Here is an 18,416-nt window from a genome sequence, read left to right on the forward strand (position 1 = left end):
ACACAAATACAGGCTGGGTGGAGAATGGATTGAGAGCAGCCCTGAGGAGAAGGACTTGGGGGTGTTGGTTGATGAGAAGCTCAACATGACCTGGCAATGTGCACTCGCAGCCCAGAAGGCCAACCATGTCCTGGGCTGCATCAAGAGAAGGGTGACCAGCAGGGCAAGGAAGGGGATTCTGCCCCTCTGCTCTGCTCTGGTGAGATCTCACCTGGAGTTCTGTGTCCAGCTCTGGAGCCCTCAGCACAGGAAAGGAGTGGACCTGTTGGAGCGGGTCCAGAGGAGGGCCAGAAAAATGGTTTGAGGTCTGGAGCAGCTCTGCTTTGAAGAAAGGCTGAGGGAGTTGGGGCTGTTCAGCCTGGAGAAGAGAAGGCTGCAGGGAGACCTTATTGCAGCCTTCCAGTACCTGAAGGGGGCCTGTAAGAAAGCTGGAGAGGGACTTTTGGCAAGGACATGTAGTGACCAGACAAGGGGTAATGGCTTTAAACTGATAGAACATAAATTTAGATTAGATCTAAGAAAGAAATTCTTCACCATGAGGGTGGTGAGGCACTGGAACAAGTTGCCCAGAGAGGCTGTGGATGCCCCTTCCTGGAAGTGTTCAATGCCAGGCTGTATGGGACTTTGATCAACCTGTGGAAGATGTCTCTGCCCATGGAAGGGGGGTTGGAAGTAGATGATCTGTAAGGTCCCTTCCAGCCCAAACCATTCAATGATTCATAATTCTATGAACACAGTATGTTTAAACCGAGTAGGTGAAACAAGAATGTTTTATTTTCTTCAGTTTTGCTTCTTATTCATGTCATCCATTCTTTTCCCCACTAACTAGAACAACATTTTCAAAACCTTGTAAATAAAAAATTTATTTGAATTTTTATTTTTAGTAAATAGCCTGTTGAAAATGTTTTAACTTACTGTGCTCAGTTCTGGGCTCTCCAATATAGGAGAAATACAGAGCTACCAAAGAGTGTATGGTGAAGTGCCACAAAGATGGTAATTAAAAGTGAAAATAACTCCTTTGACCAGAATGGGGAAAAGGAATAAAAGAGACAGGTTTGGACACCCACAGTGGGTTATTTTGGTTTACAAGTCTGTGATTAGCTAAATACCCTCATTAAGCACTATAGAATTAGATCATCCGTATTATACTTTTTTAACAAATGTTTGCTGAAAACTTGGTTTCTAATGCCTTATTTGGGGTTTAAGCAGAAGCAGGTAGATGAAGATGTAGAAAGGGCGATATAACCATATTACCTGACACACACAGAGTTATGTGCAGAGAAATTTTGACAGCACATGAGATGATCTCACCTAGATCTGTCTTTTGCTGTGACTGATCTTCAGTACTTAATAGAACAGTGAGAGAGAAAAATATTCAGAAAATTAGACCAAATAATGGACCATGTAAAAGAGTAAAAATCCTTCCTGGCCTCTTTTCAGAAATTGTTGTTCTGAGGTTCTGAAATACAGGATTACGGAATCACAGAATCACAGAATGTTTGGGGTTGGAAGGGACCTCTGTGGATCATTTAGTCCAACTCCCCTGCTGAAGCAGGGTCACCTACAGCAGGCTGCACAGGATTAGAGTAGTACCTGTTAAAAACAACCTATGATCAGCTTATGCAATTAAAGTCTTTTATTAGCATTACTGTAATTTAAATTCTAATCTTGGCAGTGAAATCGCAATTGACAGTAAGTGTAGTTTTAAATTTCAAGACTAAGCAAAATCAGGCATGATGACCTCTTTGGACAGAGAAAGATATCTGTAGTCTCGGTAGGGGAGAGTATTGTCTTTTTTTTTTTTCTATCTTAAACAGATTAAGTACATGTTTGAATTCTTTAAACAGCCTGATGTTTTTATCTTCTAGAAATAGTTTTCTACTGATACTGTTTAATTCATTTCAATGTCTAAAATACCCTCCAGGGGACAATTTTTAAAATTTTTTTAAAAATTCCAGTTTAATTTTCTAGTCTAATTCCATTTCTGAAGATACTGATTTTAAAGTATTGTTTGATCTGATCCACAGTTTTTCGTTTCTATTACTGTAATAAATAAAAGGTTTTATCTAATGAGAACACATTACTTACAGATCACGTATACTTCTGATGTGAACCTGAGGTGCTTTCTTAAAATATTTTTCTGCAAATACTAATACTTTTCATCTCCTAATTTAGCAATATTACTTTAACATCACCTTATTTGTACAATTTGATTTGGGGTATGGTTAGAAGAATTTAAAACTGCAGTATGCACATTAACTCAAGTGATAGAGAACACACTGAAATATTGAGTTCCTTATATTGACATGGAACAAAGAGGGTATTGCTGGAAATAATATTGCAGAGTATGTATAATAGAAATATTTACTATAGCTAGTTGATTTATTACCTAGATATTAAGTAACATCAGTACTCATGCCCTCACACCCACCTCTGGCATATTTTTTATGTTGTAATGTGGGTTCTGATTGATTTTCTTCATTTAGAACGCTGTTGAATATTTGTTTACTAAAACATTGTGCTAAGCAATCCCTGCAACACATAGCACAAGCGCAATAGGACATTTTTTCTTCTTAATCTACTAGAGGGCTTTTCCTTAGGAAGAAGATACAGTACTGTCTTATTTTTCTCCATTCTCTAGTACCTCTGTTCAAGTTATGATTTGACACCATTTATGATGTTTTTCTTGTTAAAAGGCATCCAGTAATAACTAATTGAGATTATTTGTCACTATTTTTAATTTTAATTCTGAAAATCCATTTCAAATGGACTTAAAGGAGTGGGGGGAATCCACTCCTTCAAGAGAGCTGAGACACAAACTGTGTTACAGACCCTGTGTACTCTTGTCACAGAGACTCATTTGCTCTCCCAGGTTGCCCAAAGGCTGGTGTTGAATGTTTGTATCCATTATTCTGAGCTTCTTCAAGGTCTGGACACCCTAAATAAACACAGAGAAACTGGCATAATGTAAAAACTTAGAAGTACAAAGGTTTTTTTTTCATTTTTAATAGCCTTTTGAGAATAGGTAAATAAAGGTTTAGTTTTTTCCTCTCTAAAGCCTTCTGGTGTTTGTGTGTTGCTTTGGAAATCTCTGATGCAGTTCTTATCAGGGCTGTGGTTTTGTTATAAAGGGACATGAGTGGCAAAATTGGCTTGAAATGTTCTACTATCATTAGGCAGCTGTTTTCCATCAAATTTCCCACTGGCTTTTTTTTGAATTGTTTCTAAATTTAAACCAGTCCCCTTAACCAATCTATAGTTTAGCCTTATAGTGTCAGCGCAGGAAGAGAAACAAGTGATTGGGGTGTGAAGGAGGAGCCAGTATTTTTGTGAAAACCCCATCACTGCTGAACCTCATTTCAGTAAGGACAGAAGCCCCGGGGTATACTGTAAAGGTCTAGAAGACAACTGGCTTTCATCGGAGGTAGCATAACATAAACATCCCCCAACCATAAAGAGGGATTAATTTCAAGCATATTGACATGGGGAAAAAAAAAAGGTAATGATAACAACTCTTATTTTCAGAAACAGTAACAAGTTTTTCAGAAACTACAACTCCAACAATTCAGAAAAATTACTCAGAGATATGCTTCAGCTGAATGCAAGGCGCAGTTATTGAGAATCTCAAATGCAACTAAACAGAACAGACCATTTTGCTAATCTTATCCTAGCGTAATCTGAAATATTTTCACTAGCTTTACATTGGTGTATAGTAGCCGAATCTGCTTCACTAGCTGCAGCAAAGTAATCCATTTGGAAAGAAATTTCGAAAACATCTTCACTGTGCTGGTCTAGGTTGAAAGTTCAGAACAATGTTTTAATTTTTTACTTTGCCAAAATTTTCAACTCTTGCAACTCAATCATACCTTCTATCTAACATCACAATTTAAAGCAGGAATCCATAACAACAAGTTCTTCATATTTCTTCACCTGTTTCATGAAGTGTTTTTTAGATTTGAAAAGCACTTCGTGAATCAGTGGTTGCTAAAAATGAATAATAATGAGCCCAATTCAATTATCATGCCAGCTGCTGATTTTCTTCTGATGGCTGACTTTATGCTATGGAGAGGAATCCTTATGCTAAGTCTCACCTGCCTGTAGGAAATTGATTCCATTACAAATTTAAAATGAGAACTGCCCTCAGTTTTGTTCTTACATAGAAAATTGAGCTTTAGTTATTGAATATAAGTGACAGCAAGGACATCGGAGTGTATTTTAATGTCTGGTCAAACAGCCTGGATCTTTGTACTCCAATAAGAGACTTATTTTGTAGTGAGAGTTACTTTGCTATAACTAGTGCTGCACATCCACATAAATAGGTATTCTACCAAAGACAGTATCTCCAAGACCTTTGGCTTAATGAACCAAGGATTTATTTAAGAGCTTGGTCCTTGCAGTTTAACAAGCACATGATTATAGTTCTACAGTTGCCCCTAGACAGGAAGTGCTCTTTTGATCTTACTGAGAAAAGGGGTGAATGTAGTTTGAAAGGTACTATGTTGCCTCACTAGGTTTGTACGTTTGTTTGTTTGTTTTTTAAACTAGCTATCTCTAATCATACATAACATCCGAAAGCTCTCAAACACTAAAAAATTTTCCTTTCCAAAATTTCTATGACAACGTTACTTATCATTATCAACTTTATAAAGAAGAGAATTTAAGCTCATCTCTAGGAGCCCTGGTGATGTTGCCCTGTGCCAGAGGTTCTCCGGAAAATGAATGATCCAAGAGTTGAACTCAGTCACCTTGCTTTCAATGTGAGGTCTTAACCTCAAGATCAGTCTTTTCTTACTTTTCTGCTAAGCGGTTCTAAAGGGTCTGCGCTTTTGTGCCCCACCATTGTTCAGTAGACGAGATAATGACGATACATAGATATGCATACATTCACACATGCTCTTAGGTGGCAAGAGCACGGTAGGTAACAAAATAAGTAATTTGTTTTGACGGTTTGCATGCCTATGGAAAGTTTAACTGCTACGATGTAGCAGAGCTTTCAGCTGTAGTGAACATTAGCACTGTTTTGGTTTCGGCTGCCGCCGGCAACAAAAGCGCCACGCGGCCGCCCCTCCCCCCGCCGGCGTGCGGAGGAGAATGGAAAGAAAGAGGCAGAAACTGGTGGGTCGGGATAAGGGCAGTTTAACAGAACAGCAAACAGGGAAAACAGGAACAACAACGATACAAATAAGGAGAAAACACAACCACGAACCGTACAACAGCCGCTCTCCCGAAACCGGACCGGCGCTGCGCCCGCCCAAGCCGCGAGTGCCTTCCCGCCGCACCGCCCCCCCCACCGGAACCCCGCGTGACGTCACATGGTATGGAATACCGGGCTCTGTTTGGCCAGGTGGGGTCAGCCCCCACCCCCCGGCTGTGCCCCTTCCTGGATTCCGGTGAAAATTAACCCTGTTCTGGCCAAACCCAGGACATTATCCACCCCTTATTCCATACCATCTACGTCATGCCCAGGTCCCCCATTGTCCAGTTGATCACCACCACTTCTCCTGTCTCCAGATATCATTCCCTTAGTCTATGGATCATCACTCTAAAGTGTCTGTTGAGTTCATTTAATCCATGACTTCAGGCTCCATCTGTCGTTATGGTCTTCCGTGGCAGGGGAGGTGATGCGTGGTGATGGGCGGTCACTTGCTGCATCCGGAGCTCACGGCTGATGTATCTGGTGCGGCCCGTGCCCACAGTCTGCAGGAGATGTTGATCTTGATGAAGTTGCTGGATGCCAGTTGTTGAAAACCAGGTCCAGTTCCATCATCGCTGTGCTCTGCTAGGTTTTCATCGAAAAAGTCCATCCTTCTTTAATCTGGACGATTCTTACTATGCTACTACTGGTACAAAATATAACAATTATAACAGTGATAACAGACAGTGACAGGGTTATTTAACAACTAACTTTATACAATTTATTTATGGACTATTCTCCCCCAAAATTAAATCCCCATGAGGTACACATCGGACTTCCCCATCCTTCCGCATTACCCACCAGGTACACCCAGGTCCTTGAGCAAAGGCAATCCCGCGGACGGGCTTGCCTTTGCCCGAGGCAGGACTAACCCAAACCGTCTTCCCTAACATGTTCCGCATGTGCACTACAGGGACTTTATCCCCTTCTACGGGGCGCTGAGGTTTTGACTGGGCAGGACCAGCCCGGTTGGTGGACCCTCTGGTGTTAACCAACCAGGTGGCCTTTGCTAAATGGGTATCCCAATTTTTGAAAGTCCCACCCCCCATTGCCCTCAAAGTGGTTTTTAGCAGCCCATTGTAACGTTCGATCTTTCCAGAGGCTGGTGCATGGTAGGGGATGTGATACACCCACTCAATACCGTGTTCTTTGGCCCAGGTGTCTATGAGGCTGTTGCGAAAGTGAGTCCCGTTGTCCGACTCGATTCTTTCGGGAGTGCCATGTCACCACAGGACTTGTTTTTCCAGGCCCAGGATGGTATTCCGGGCAGTGGCATGGGGCACAGGGTAGGTTTCCAGCCATCCGGTGGTGGCCTCCACCATTGTGAGTACATAGCGCTTGCCTTGGCGGGTTTGTGGCAGTGTGATATAGTCAATCTGCCAAGCCTCCCCATATTTATATTTTGGCCATCGTCCTCCATACCACTGAGGCTTTACCCGCTTGGCTTGCTTGATTGCAGCGCATGTCTCACATTCATGGATAACCTGTGCAATACTGTCCATGGTCAAGTCCACCCCTCGGTCACGAGCCCATCTGTATGTCGCGTCTCTTCCTTGGTGGCCCGAGGTGTCATGGGCCCACCGAGCTATAAAGAGTTCACCCTTATGTTGCCAGTCCAGATCCACCTGAGCCACTTCAATCTTAGCAGCCTGATCTACCTGGTGGTTGTTTTGATGTTCTTCAGTGGCCCGACTCTTAGGGACATGGGCGTCCACGTGACGGACTTTTACAACCAACTGCTCCAGCCGGGCAGCAATATCTTGCCACAATGGGGCAGCCCAGATAGGTTTGCCTCTGCTCTGCCAGTTGTTCTTCTTCCATTGCTGCAGCCACCCCCACAAGGCATTGGCCACCATCCAAGAGTCGGTGTAAAGATAGAGCACTGGCCACTTCTCTCGACTGGCAATGTCTAAAGCCAGCTGGATGGCTTTCACCTCTGCAAACTGGCTGGACTCACCTTCTCCCTCGGCAGTTTCTGCGACTTGTCATGTAGGGCTCCATACAGCAGCCTTCCACCTCCGCTGCTTCCCCACAATGCGACAGGACCCATCCGTGAACAGGGCATACTGTTTCTTATCTTCTGGCAGCTGGTTATACAGTGGGGCCTCTTCAGCACGTGTCACCTCCTCCTCTGGTGATGCTCCAAAATCTTTGCCTTCTGGCCAGTCCATGATTACCTCCAGAATTCCTGGGCGACTGGGGTTTCCCATTCGGGCGCGCTGGGTGATCAGAGCGACCCACTTACTCCACGTAGCATCGGTGGCATGATGCGTAGAGGGGACTCTTTCTTTGAACATCCAGCCCAGGACCGGCAATCGTGGTGCTAGGAGGAGCTGTGCTTCAGTGCCGACCACTTCTGAAGCAGCTCGAACGCCTTCATATGCTGCCAGAATCTCTTTTTCAGTGGGAGTATAGCGGGCCTCGGATCCTTTGTATCCCCGGCTCCAGAACCCCAGGGGTCGACCTCGAGTCTCCCCTGGTGCTTTCTGCCAAAGACTCCAGGTTGGGCCATTCTCCCCGGCTGCGGTGTAGAGCACGTTTTTAACATCTTGCCCTGACCGGACTGGACCAAGGGCTATGGCATGAACTATCTCCCGTTTAATTTGTTCAAATGCCTGTCGTTGCTCAGGGCCCCATTCAAAATCATTCTTCTTCCGGGTCACATGGTACAGAGGACTCACAATTTGGCTGTAATTTGGGATGTGCATCCTCCAAAAACCCACAACACCCAGGAAGGCCTGTGCTTCCTTTTTGCTGGTTGGTGGAGACATAGCTGCTATTTTGTTGATGACATCCATTGGGATTTGACGGCGCCCATCCTGCCATTTTATTCCCAAAAACTGGATCTCTTGAGCAGGTCCCTTGACTTTACTTCGCTTAATGGCGAAACCGGCTTTCAGAAGGATCTGAACTATTTTCTCCCCTTTCTCAAAAACTTCCTCCGCTGTGTCGCCCCATATAATGATGTCATCGATGTACTGCAGATGTTCTGGGGCTTCACCCTTTTCCAGTGCAGTCTGGATTAGTCCATGGCAAATGGTGGGACTGTGTTTCCACCCCTGGGGCAGTCGATTCCAGGTGTACTGGATGCCCCTCCAGGTGAAAGCAAACTGTGGCCTGCACTCTGCTGCCAAAGGGATGGAGAAGAATGCATTAGCGATGTCAATTGTAGCATACCACTTGGCTGCCTTTGACTCCAGCTGATATTGAAGTTCTAGCATGTCTGGCACGGCAGCACTCAGCGGTGGTGTGACTTCATTCAGGCCACGGTAGTCTATTGTCAGTCTCCACTCTCCAGTAGATTTTCTCACTGGCCATATGGGACTATTAAAGGGTGAGCGGATCAGCTGATGAATGGGGAGAAGGGAGTCTCGGTTGGTACGATACTGTCGCCGGTGCACCGTTGTGGTCGCGATGGGTACCTGTTGTTCTTCAACCCTCAGCAACCCCACAACGGAAGGATCCTCTGAGAGACCAGGCAAAATGGACAGCTGTTTAATTTCTTCCGTCTCCACAGCAGCTATGCCAAAAGCCCACCGATACCCCCTTGGGTCCTTGAAATAGCCTCTCCTAAGATAGTCTATCCCAAGGATGCACGAAGCCTCGGGGCCAGTTACAATGGGGTGCTTCTGCCAGTCCTGCCCAGTGAGGCTCACTTCAGCCTCCAGTACACTCAGCTCTTGGGACCCCCCTGTCACTCCAGAAATGCAAATGGACTCTGACCCTTTGAACTCTGATGGCATTAAAGTACACTGTGCACCAGTGTCCACTAGAGCTTTATACTCTTGTGGATCTGACGTGCCAGGCCACCGAATCCACACCGTCCAATAGACACGGTTGTCCCTTTCCTCCACCTGGCTGGAGGCAGGGCCCCTCTAATCCTTGTCAGAGAATTTGCTGCTCACTTGCTGTAAAAATGACTTGGAGGTCCCCTCCAGAGGATCAGAATCAAGGTCAAACTTTCTACCTGGTCTGGAGAGCTGGCTTCTGGAAACTGGAGCGGCACTTTTCCTAACAGAATCTCCTTTGGTGATTGTTTTACCTCGCAACTCACGTACTCGGGCCTCTAGACTTGAGGTGGGTTTTCCATCCCACTTCCTCATGTCCTCTCCGTGGTCACGTAGGTAGAACCACAGGGTGCCTCGGGGTGTATAGCCTCTGTATTCCCTCTCCTGAGCAGAGAAACGCTTGCCCCTAATAGCTGAGACACTGGCCCGTACAGGTGGGGAGTAGGACATACTCTGTTCGAGTCGCTGGACCTTCTGGGACAATTTATTTACAGCTGAGACAAGGGAGGAAGAGAGACTTTCCTCATATTGGCGGAGTCTGACAGCCACCTCGTCCACTGTTGGTGCGTCTTTACCTTTCCAGTTTACAACTGCCAGTGAGTTAGCATGTGAGGAGGGTGCGCTCCGCACAAACTTCCTCCACATGGATTGTGAGCACTTAAGTTCATCTGGGTCTGTGGGTACCTGCTCATCGTCTGTGTCACAGTAAACCAGCTCCCGCACAGCTAATTCCCTCAAGTACTGAATACCCCTTTCCATATTGGTCCACTTGCCAGGATAGCATACAAAATCGTCACTGAAGGGGTACCTCTCCCTCACGCCTGACAGAAGTCTCCTCCAGAGGCTGAGGACTTGTTCCTTTTTCCCAATGGCCTTGTCAATGCCCCCATCCCTGGCCAGGGATCCCAGGTGCTTGGCTTCCTTGCCCTCTAACTCCAAGCTGCTGGCCCCATTATCCCAGCACCGCAGCAGCCAGGTGGCAATGTGCTCGCCAGGGTGGGGGCTGAAATCTTTCCGCATGTCTCGCAGCTCGCCCAGGGGCAGGGACCGGGTGATGATCTCTGTCTCTATCTCCCGTGATGACCCTGGCTCATCATCATCCCTCCCGGAGCGATCCGCTCTCTTTGCATCTTTCTTTAGTTTTACGGGGGCGACTGCTACCTGCACAGGTTGGTCATTGGGCTCAGTCACTGTGCCTGCGGCTGGAGCTGGGGCTGGAGCAGCTGCTGTGCCTGCCAGGGAAACCGAGGCAGACCCTGCAGCTGTGGCTGCAGCAGCCGTGCTGCCGGTCGGGGGGGGGCTGGGACTGCCTGCTGGGCTGGAGGGGCTGCAGGGCCGGCTGGGGGGGCAGTGCCAGTCGCAGCGCCTGCCGCTTCCCTTCCCCCCCTTTCCCCTTTAGGGCACTGAATCAGGTTGAACAGGGCTCGGTAGGCGTGGGCAGACCCCAGCACGTTGCAGTGATTTGTGTCTCTCTGGAGTTCCCAGGGTGGCAGCACACTTTTTGCAGATATTTTACTAGTTTGTCCGGATCCTGTACTTCCTCAGGGGTGAGTTTAAAAAACATCGGGGGTGTCCACTGCCCTAGGTACTTGCCCATGCTGTCCCACACACCCAGCCACTCACAGCTATCCGGGGGGCAGGTCTCTGCACGATGTTCTTAACGACTTGCTTAACCCTAAACAAAAGCTGAAACCCATTCAGGAGGCAAAACAAAAGGAGAGTGCTGGCCTGAGCATCCCACGGGTACTCGAAATTATCAAAAGCCGTTAGGACCAGCCTGAGGGAAAGAGGGGGAGCGAAAGAGTGGGTGAAGGTATCCCCTTCGGTTTTCCCCACAGACTGGGTTTGATTATTCACAAATTCTAAGACATAGGACCCGAGGTACGGAAATGACCGCAGTGCCGCATGCAAATACAAGCCTAGTTTCATACACAGTGATGCTATCATGTCATAAGTCGATATCGTACAGTAGAGGAAAATCATCATCCTGATCTTTTTCCCAGCCATGATGAACAGCATGGCAATGAACACATAGTGCAAGTACGGATTTACATAGCAGAGCCACTTGATCAAAGTCAGAAACATTTTTTTTTCTTTTTTACCGGCCACTACTTAACACAGAAAAATGCGTATAACAAAATTTAAGCAAATCTAAGAAAACAGTTTTAACACCCGCTGCTTAACCCTGCCGTTATCCCTGCCCCACGTCTGGGCGCCAATTTAATGTTTTGGTTTCGGCTGCCGCCGGCAACAAAAGCGCCACGCGGCCGCCCCTCCCCCCGCCGGCGTGCGGAGGAGAATGGAAAGAAAGAGGCAGAAACTGGTGGGTCGGGATAAGGGCAGTTTAACAGAACAGCAAACAGAGGGAAAACAGGAACAACAACGATACAAATAAGGAGAAAACACAACCACGAACCGTACAACAGCCGCTCTCCCGAAACCGGACCGGCGCTGCGCCCGCCCAAGCCGCGAGTGCCTTCCCGCCGCACCGCCCCCCCCACCGGAACCCCGCGTGACGTCACATGGTATGGAATACCGGGCTCTGTTTGGCCAGGTGGGGTCAGCCCCCACCCCCCGGCTGTGCCCCTTCCTGGATTCCGGTGAAAATTAACCCTGTTCTGGCCAAACCCAGGACAAGCACGAAATAAAAAAATCTGAACCAAAAGTGGTGCAAAGGTGGAGAGTCTTTTCCAGTGGGGGGAACAGAAACAGCAATAGCACTGCTGAATGCTAGAATTTCTGTACGTGCGTAGAAATGGAAGCAATGGTCAAATTCAGTTTCCGGGTTACCCAATGATTATATAATATAATAGTTTTCATAAACTGATGGAGTTCAAAATATAACTAAGCGGATAGCCTTCTTTTTAATTCAAAGTGCATCAGAATGTTTAAAACCTGACATGGATTATTTTATAGATAAGTGAAGCAAAAGAAAATAAATGAACGAATCTTTGTTTGCACACATACATGTCTAGTGGTGCACTGAACTCCAAAGTCCCACCAGTTAGGTCTGCGCATCGTGTTCAATCATTGTATGCTTCCCAGTAGTTTAGTGTAGAAAGACAGCCAGCCTCTGAGGACTATCCAGCCCACACAGGACCTGAGTCACTCTGTGGAAGGGCCCGTCTCTCATGACAGATTATAGATGAATCCCAGTGAAATCAGGCTTCCAGACTGGTGCCTTGAATACATGCAGTGCAGATGTGGATTGAGAACTATTTGTCAGAGATTTTACATTTGTGTCTTTGCTCTTGGGCCTATAGCTATGCAAACATATAGTAGAAAAACATTTTTAGAATACACTTAGAATGAAGTAAAGACTCTAAGGCCAAAAGCATGTCATCAGAGATTAAAATTGTGGTTTAAATAATCATCTTTCAGCTGAGATATTTGAATTCCTAGCTTATTGCAACTTTGCAAGTGGCTAAAATTCTGCAAGTGTTTTCCATGGAAATACTTGACTCATTCTTCTGAGGTTTACAGACCTAATGCTAGTTTTCCAATATAAACAGGACCCATGTCACTTTTACATATATCACATGTTGCATTTCCAATGCAAGTTTGCTACCATTTTCTGTCCTTACTGACATATCTTCAAGGGTTACATCTCAGATCCTTTTCAGCTGAAGACTTAGTAACACCACATTTCCACAGCTGGCATGAGTATACACTTGGGCTCTTCTTGTTGTTTTCAACTGGGGAGGTCTTAGCCTATGGCATCCTTTCCTTATCCCTGGTGTGTGACTCTGTGCTTTGCATTTCTAGTTTCAATCCACTTTTATTACTTCAGTGCTTCAGACTTTTAGTCCAGTTCATTCTGTATGATTTTCCATCTTCACCTTTCTACTGAGGACTTACGGATTTCTGTCATTGGCAAATGTTGTTAGCATACTCTGAATTTTGGTATCAATATCAGTAAAACACTTTTGGTTTCAAAAACATCCTTTGAAACATTGCCAGTAATCTGCTTCTATCTCAGTAATATCCCTTTCGGTCCTAATGTTTTTTCCTTCCCTTAAACCAAGTTGTGATTCTTTTACATTTCTAGAGTATCTTATCCAGAATATTTTTTTTTTCCTAAGAGGCATTGTATCCAATATATATTATCATATCGGCTAGATTTCCTGTGTTCCTTTACTTAAAAAATCAATTATCTTATAAAGAGAGATGCCAGGTTCATTTGGCATAATGATGGTCTATTTTGGGACAAAGCTGTTATTCATTATATTCCATTTTTCATCACCTCAGTGTCTCTTGCTATGCAATGCTTCATAATTTGTTTTAAATCCTTGCACAGCTCAGGAGGTCAGAGCCACTTGTTTTTATGCTGTCTGGATCATGTACATCCGTTTTTCTAAAAGGGAAAAAAATGTTAGGTTTTTTATTTTTCAGGCATTTGATTGTCAGCCTGATAGATTCATTAAAAGTCTTCGTTATTAAACTGGCCTTTCATGTGCAAGTATTGTAAGTACTCTCGAGTGGAGATTATGGGGTCTCGCCCTCCTGGTCTAGACACTTCCTTAAAAACATTTTATGTCTTTGTTTTGTTCTCATCTTAGATGAGTAATTTTCATTTCCACAGTCTGTATCATTAGCCACACTGCATTTGCTACTACATCCCCATATTAGTTTTTTTTTGGACAGTCTGTAAATTATCTTTAATCTTAACTGCTTTTTGCTGCTTGGTAAAGCCACTCTTTTTCCTGTTTTCTTTTTATTTGGATGATGAAAGTACATTTTAGTACTTGCAATTTTGCAAGATCTGACTCTGCCTGACATTTTCTGTTCTTACTTTCTCCATGTATTTTCTGACATCTGAGACATTTCCTTGCATATTTGTTTAATTTTCCACCCTACAATCTTTCTGAATACTCCAGATATACTCTCTGAGGTGACTGCTCGTCTAGTTAGAAATGGAGCCCTTTGTTATAAAATGTTTTTCCACGTGTTGAAGCTGCAAGCTTTTCACAGCCCACAGCCACAGACTTTTTCTTAAAGGAATTCTAGCACTTCCTTGAGTCTTCATTGTTTCCCTTATTTTCTGTTTTTTTTAAGTGATATTCTGATTTGTTTATGTTTTGCATTCATTCAAGTTACAGCCATTTTTTAAAAAAATGGAATGACTGTCATCATTTACTGTGAGATACAGCTTTCTTACCAACTATTTAATAAGGTCTTGTAGCTCACTTCTCTTGTATTATGTGTGACATCCTCAGATACCCGGGTCTACCCCTTATTGGTGGAATTTATTTTCTGGGAAGTTACAGTATCAGCTTGTGGCTTTCATAGTACTATTTACTCCTTAGTTACTATTTCATAATATTACTTGTTTTCTAAATAATACAGAAATTTATATACAACAAAAGGGATCCTACACAAACCTTTCTGAAAGCAATCTGAAACCAATTAGAAATTTTTTATATCCTCTGCAGTTTTCTTACAGCTTATCACATACTTGGTTTATAGATCAACACATGACTATTTTTGCCATGATGAAGACCATAGGACTGGTACATGTGCACATGGGAAATTAACAAGAAGAAGATTACTAAGTCAAACTGACTTGCAGATCTACTGCGTCATCTGTGTGTCAGGGAAGATACAATGAGTTATATAAGCTATTGCAGGCAGTTTTATGGCCTTGTACACTTTGGGTGATGGGGTTTGACAGTTTTTGGGCAGAATATAGCCATAGTTTTACAACTAAAAAATATACAGTTGTAAAAATTAGGCTATTTTAAGGGTGTGGTCAAGGTGAAAATCATTCATACAATTCATATTAGTTAAATTCCTCATAGTTGCTCTCAGTTGCACACAAGAGATCTTCCATTATGTCTCAGTTTAATTTCATTAATTTCATTTTTTTGTATTTTCCTGTTAAATAAAGTCAAGAAACTGTTCTGTATGGCTACTCTCATGGAAGTCTTTTATTAATTTTCTTTAAGAAGGCTGTATGAATTTTAAATGAAATAATTTTTTTCCTTTATGCACCGTATGTTAGATTAATGCCGCTCTTAACTGCGAGAGGTTAGTGCTGCTGGACCATCAGTACTAACCAGCAGTGACTTCTGCCTTACTCTGTCATCTAGACATGGGGACAGGAAAATCAGTCTTCCTTCTATTAGAACATCTTTTCTTCACCAGCAGGCATCAAACTGTTAAATCACAAGACTGCCTAACATGGAAAATGCAAAGTCATTATGATAAGCAGTCTTTGAAAGGAAGGAAAATAGGGAGATGGTTATGTTTTGTCTTTAGGTTTTTTTAAGCTATCCTAGAACTTATCACCATTTTCTGGAGTGGCTTATGCTGTCGTCTGTCAGTGAAGCAGAGTGATCACGAGAGTGGGTTTTGTTACGTGTTATATATCCTACTTCTTTTTTCTCTGTCCTTTACCAACAGAGAGTTAGTCAGCAATTTTTAAGGTCGCAACTCTTGTTTTAAAACAAGAACTAACATGATTCTCTCGTATGTTTTTGAACTATATTTTTTTCAGCTATTGAACTGTTTCTTGTCTTAGGACCATCTTGGAAGGCAAACAAAATTTTATTGAGCAACAAAAGATACTTCTCTTCCTCTTTAAAATTTTCTATTTACAATAGTAATTAAATTCCTCCTTATTGGCAGCAGACTAGGCTTGTATTTTCAGGCAGTTGACTCTAATTTCAGGCAACAGAAGCACTTAAAATAGACTGCAATAAGATTCTATTTTTTGTGATGTAGTGATTGGAAAAGAACCTTCTTCTGTCAAGATATACACTAAAATGATATTTATTTTAAAATTGAGTATTCTAGTTTAAAGGATTTGCAAATGTTTTCACATCTACTACCCAAAATTGTAAAGGGAAGCTAAGGAATTAAGAGATAGAAATTTGCACCTGGAATTCAGTGTGCAACGTAAATAGTGTATATTGCCAATTCAACTGCCTATTTGGGTTTTTTTAAAGAAAACTAAAGAATTTTTAAAAACTTAAACTTTCCTTACTTTTATAATTCTTCATGCTATTAGATATATTACAATTTTAAAGCAATGTATTATTCAACTGATTGAAGGCTAGCATACCATGTCCTAATGGATTGAGCAGCCTTGGATTCAAAGATCCGGTAAAAACCTAACAGTACAATGTATACTGTTAAGCAGGTATCCTTTATTACAGTGCCAGGCACATGGGGGATCTCTCCTCCAAATGTGTGCGCCAAACACCCTGTCATTTCAGGTTAAATACAATCACAAGACACATATTCATTATATTTCTGAGAAAAGCTTAGCATATTCATGACTTTTATGAGCACTAATTAGCATATGTTAATGTCTTTCATGCATGTCAGTTAGCATTCTTGGGTGGTCTTTGGGGGTCCTAAGATGAAGGCTTACACTCCTCATCCCAGTGTCCGCTGGTTGACCTTTCTTTCTGTGCAAACTGAGTTCTAAGATCATATGTACCATGTCCTTCCAGGTTGTTTTGCTCTGGTCTTGTTGCCCTCTTGGTGCCTCTTTATCTCTGTAGCTTAGTGTATCTGTCCTCCCAAGGCCGTGCTGTCTGGAGTAGAATTATTTAGGAGTCTCTTTTATCCTACACTTATCCCAATTATTCGCTGAGGACCAAGATTTCTTTTGTTTGACTTAGTTATTTTGTCTTAACAACTTAGAATGATAACTTCTGTCTACATTCACCCACTACATTCCTTAATAGAAACAGGAATTATTATAACAGCTACATCATTAGATCACTATGTATTCAGGAATACAAACTGTAATAATAAAAACTACTAACAACTAGAAAATATTATGATCCCTTCTATCATTGCATTGGGTCTTTAAGATACTTCACACTTGGCAAATAATTGCAAGTAAATATACTCCTTTGAGTAGCAAAATATACTGCACTATTAACATTGTGTCAATATTTAAAGATAACATTCAGTTTTGCAGCAGCAGCCAAGTAGAGTCTAAGCAGATGGGAGAGGGCTGGAGGAACTCGTAGCCAGAGGAGGCTTCAGGATGAAGGATTTGAACCTTTCAGTAGAGGCAGGAGCTGCAGCTGCTGCTGCATGAGGGAGTTACTGCTTGCTGCTGTAGCTGGCCCACTCCACGCTCCTTTTCAGGGTTTGTATCATAATAGCTAATCCTGCATCCTCAGGCTGCAGTTTCTAGGTGTTCTTTGCCTACAGCTGGCCAACAGAGTCAATGGAGTCTCTGCATTTGGAATTTTGTTGTGCTAATAATAGTTAACAGTAGCCAAATACGGGAGTGAGAAGAGATGAAATAAAGTCCGTTGTTCATACAGGATGTTTTAGTTCTGTATTCCTTCTTAAAATAAGCATTCATATGTAGATCTATCAAAATAACATACACTAGATTTCACAGTCATGGTGATTTCAGGTGTCTCCTCATATTTAAGATCATATTTATTCGTTTCTATTTTTAACTGCATATGAACTATGTTAAGTGAATCTCTTAATCATATTCATTTAAAAAGATAATTGTTGGAAATCTATTTTAAAAGCTGGATCAGAAATTATCACTTTCTGAATAAAAAAAAGGACTCGACACACTCTTTGCTTCCATTGCTAGGCCATGGGAAGTGTGACTGTGGGAAGTGCAAATGTGATGAAGGATGGTATGGTGAAGCTTGTCAGTATCCAACTACTTGCAATCTTACACGGAAGAAAAGCAATGAAATGTGTAAGAATTCTCAAGATATCATCTGTTCTGGTGCAGGTAAGATGTCTTTTGTTGCTTTTGAAGGCTGGATGTTCTCCCTGTATTATCTTAAGGATCACTGTATTTTCTTTTGTAATTAGCAACTATGTAGGCTATGTTTCAAGAGATTGAGAAATAACTGTATGTGTACTAAAATGCTTAGTTTTGCTCTAGGCCTATTCCTGTGCATATGATGTGCACGGATTCAGAATGCCTACGTTAGTACTCTAGTTTATCCATAGCTGTTTTAGGTTAATGAAACTACGGCTGTGTGATGTATTTTGGCCATGAAAAGGTTGTGGTAATGGCATTAACACAGAAAGTGAAGTCATTTTTTTTGTGTTTATAGCATGCAGAAATGACATTTGCAAATATTTTTTTAGGACATTTATAAACTACAGTTTTGGACACAATTCTGAGTTGTAACAATGATTATTAAAAACAGTTGTGGAAGATCTAATGAATCATTTTAGTAGGGTACTTCCATCTTCACTTTTCTGATTTTGTAACTCTCTTTTCTCTAATTCTTTAATTTTATAACTCATCCTAAAGTAAATAGGAAGCCCTCTCCTTAAAAATATCAAAGGAAAAAGAAACAGCCTTTTAAAAAAGAACAAACAGCCTTCGCTGCACAATGGTAAAATTTTGGGGGGCATTTGCTACCAGCCAAGGTTTGAGACCAGAAGCTGCCTTCCAGTTTTTCCATTACCTTGATCTCCAAGGGAGAGAA

General features: G+C 42.7%; 1 protein-coding gene across 1 annotated transcript in view; it reads left to right on the forward strand.

Moving 5' to 3' along the window:
• ITGBL1 (integrin subunit beta like 1) overlaps window positions 1–18,416 on the forward strand; it is a 163,738-nt gene that overhangs the window by 53,798 nt on the left and 91,524 nt on the right. Inside the window, exon 3 of the mRNA XM_075424326.1 lies at window positions 17,558–17,704. Within this exon, the coding sequence (XP_075280441.1) occupies window positions 17,558–17,704 (147 nt within the window). The remainder of the gene's footprint in view (window positions 1–17,557; window positions 17,705–18,416) is intronic.

The sequence above is a fragment of the Opisthocomus hoazin genome, chromosome 1, assembly GCF_030867145.1.
Source record: "Opisthocomus hoazin isolate bOpiHoa1 chromosome 1, bOpiHoa1.hap1, whole genome shotgun sequence".
Taxonomy (NCBI): Eukaryota; Metazoa; Chordata; class Aves; order Opisthocomiformes; family Opisthocomidae; genus Opisthocomus; species Opisthocomus hoazin.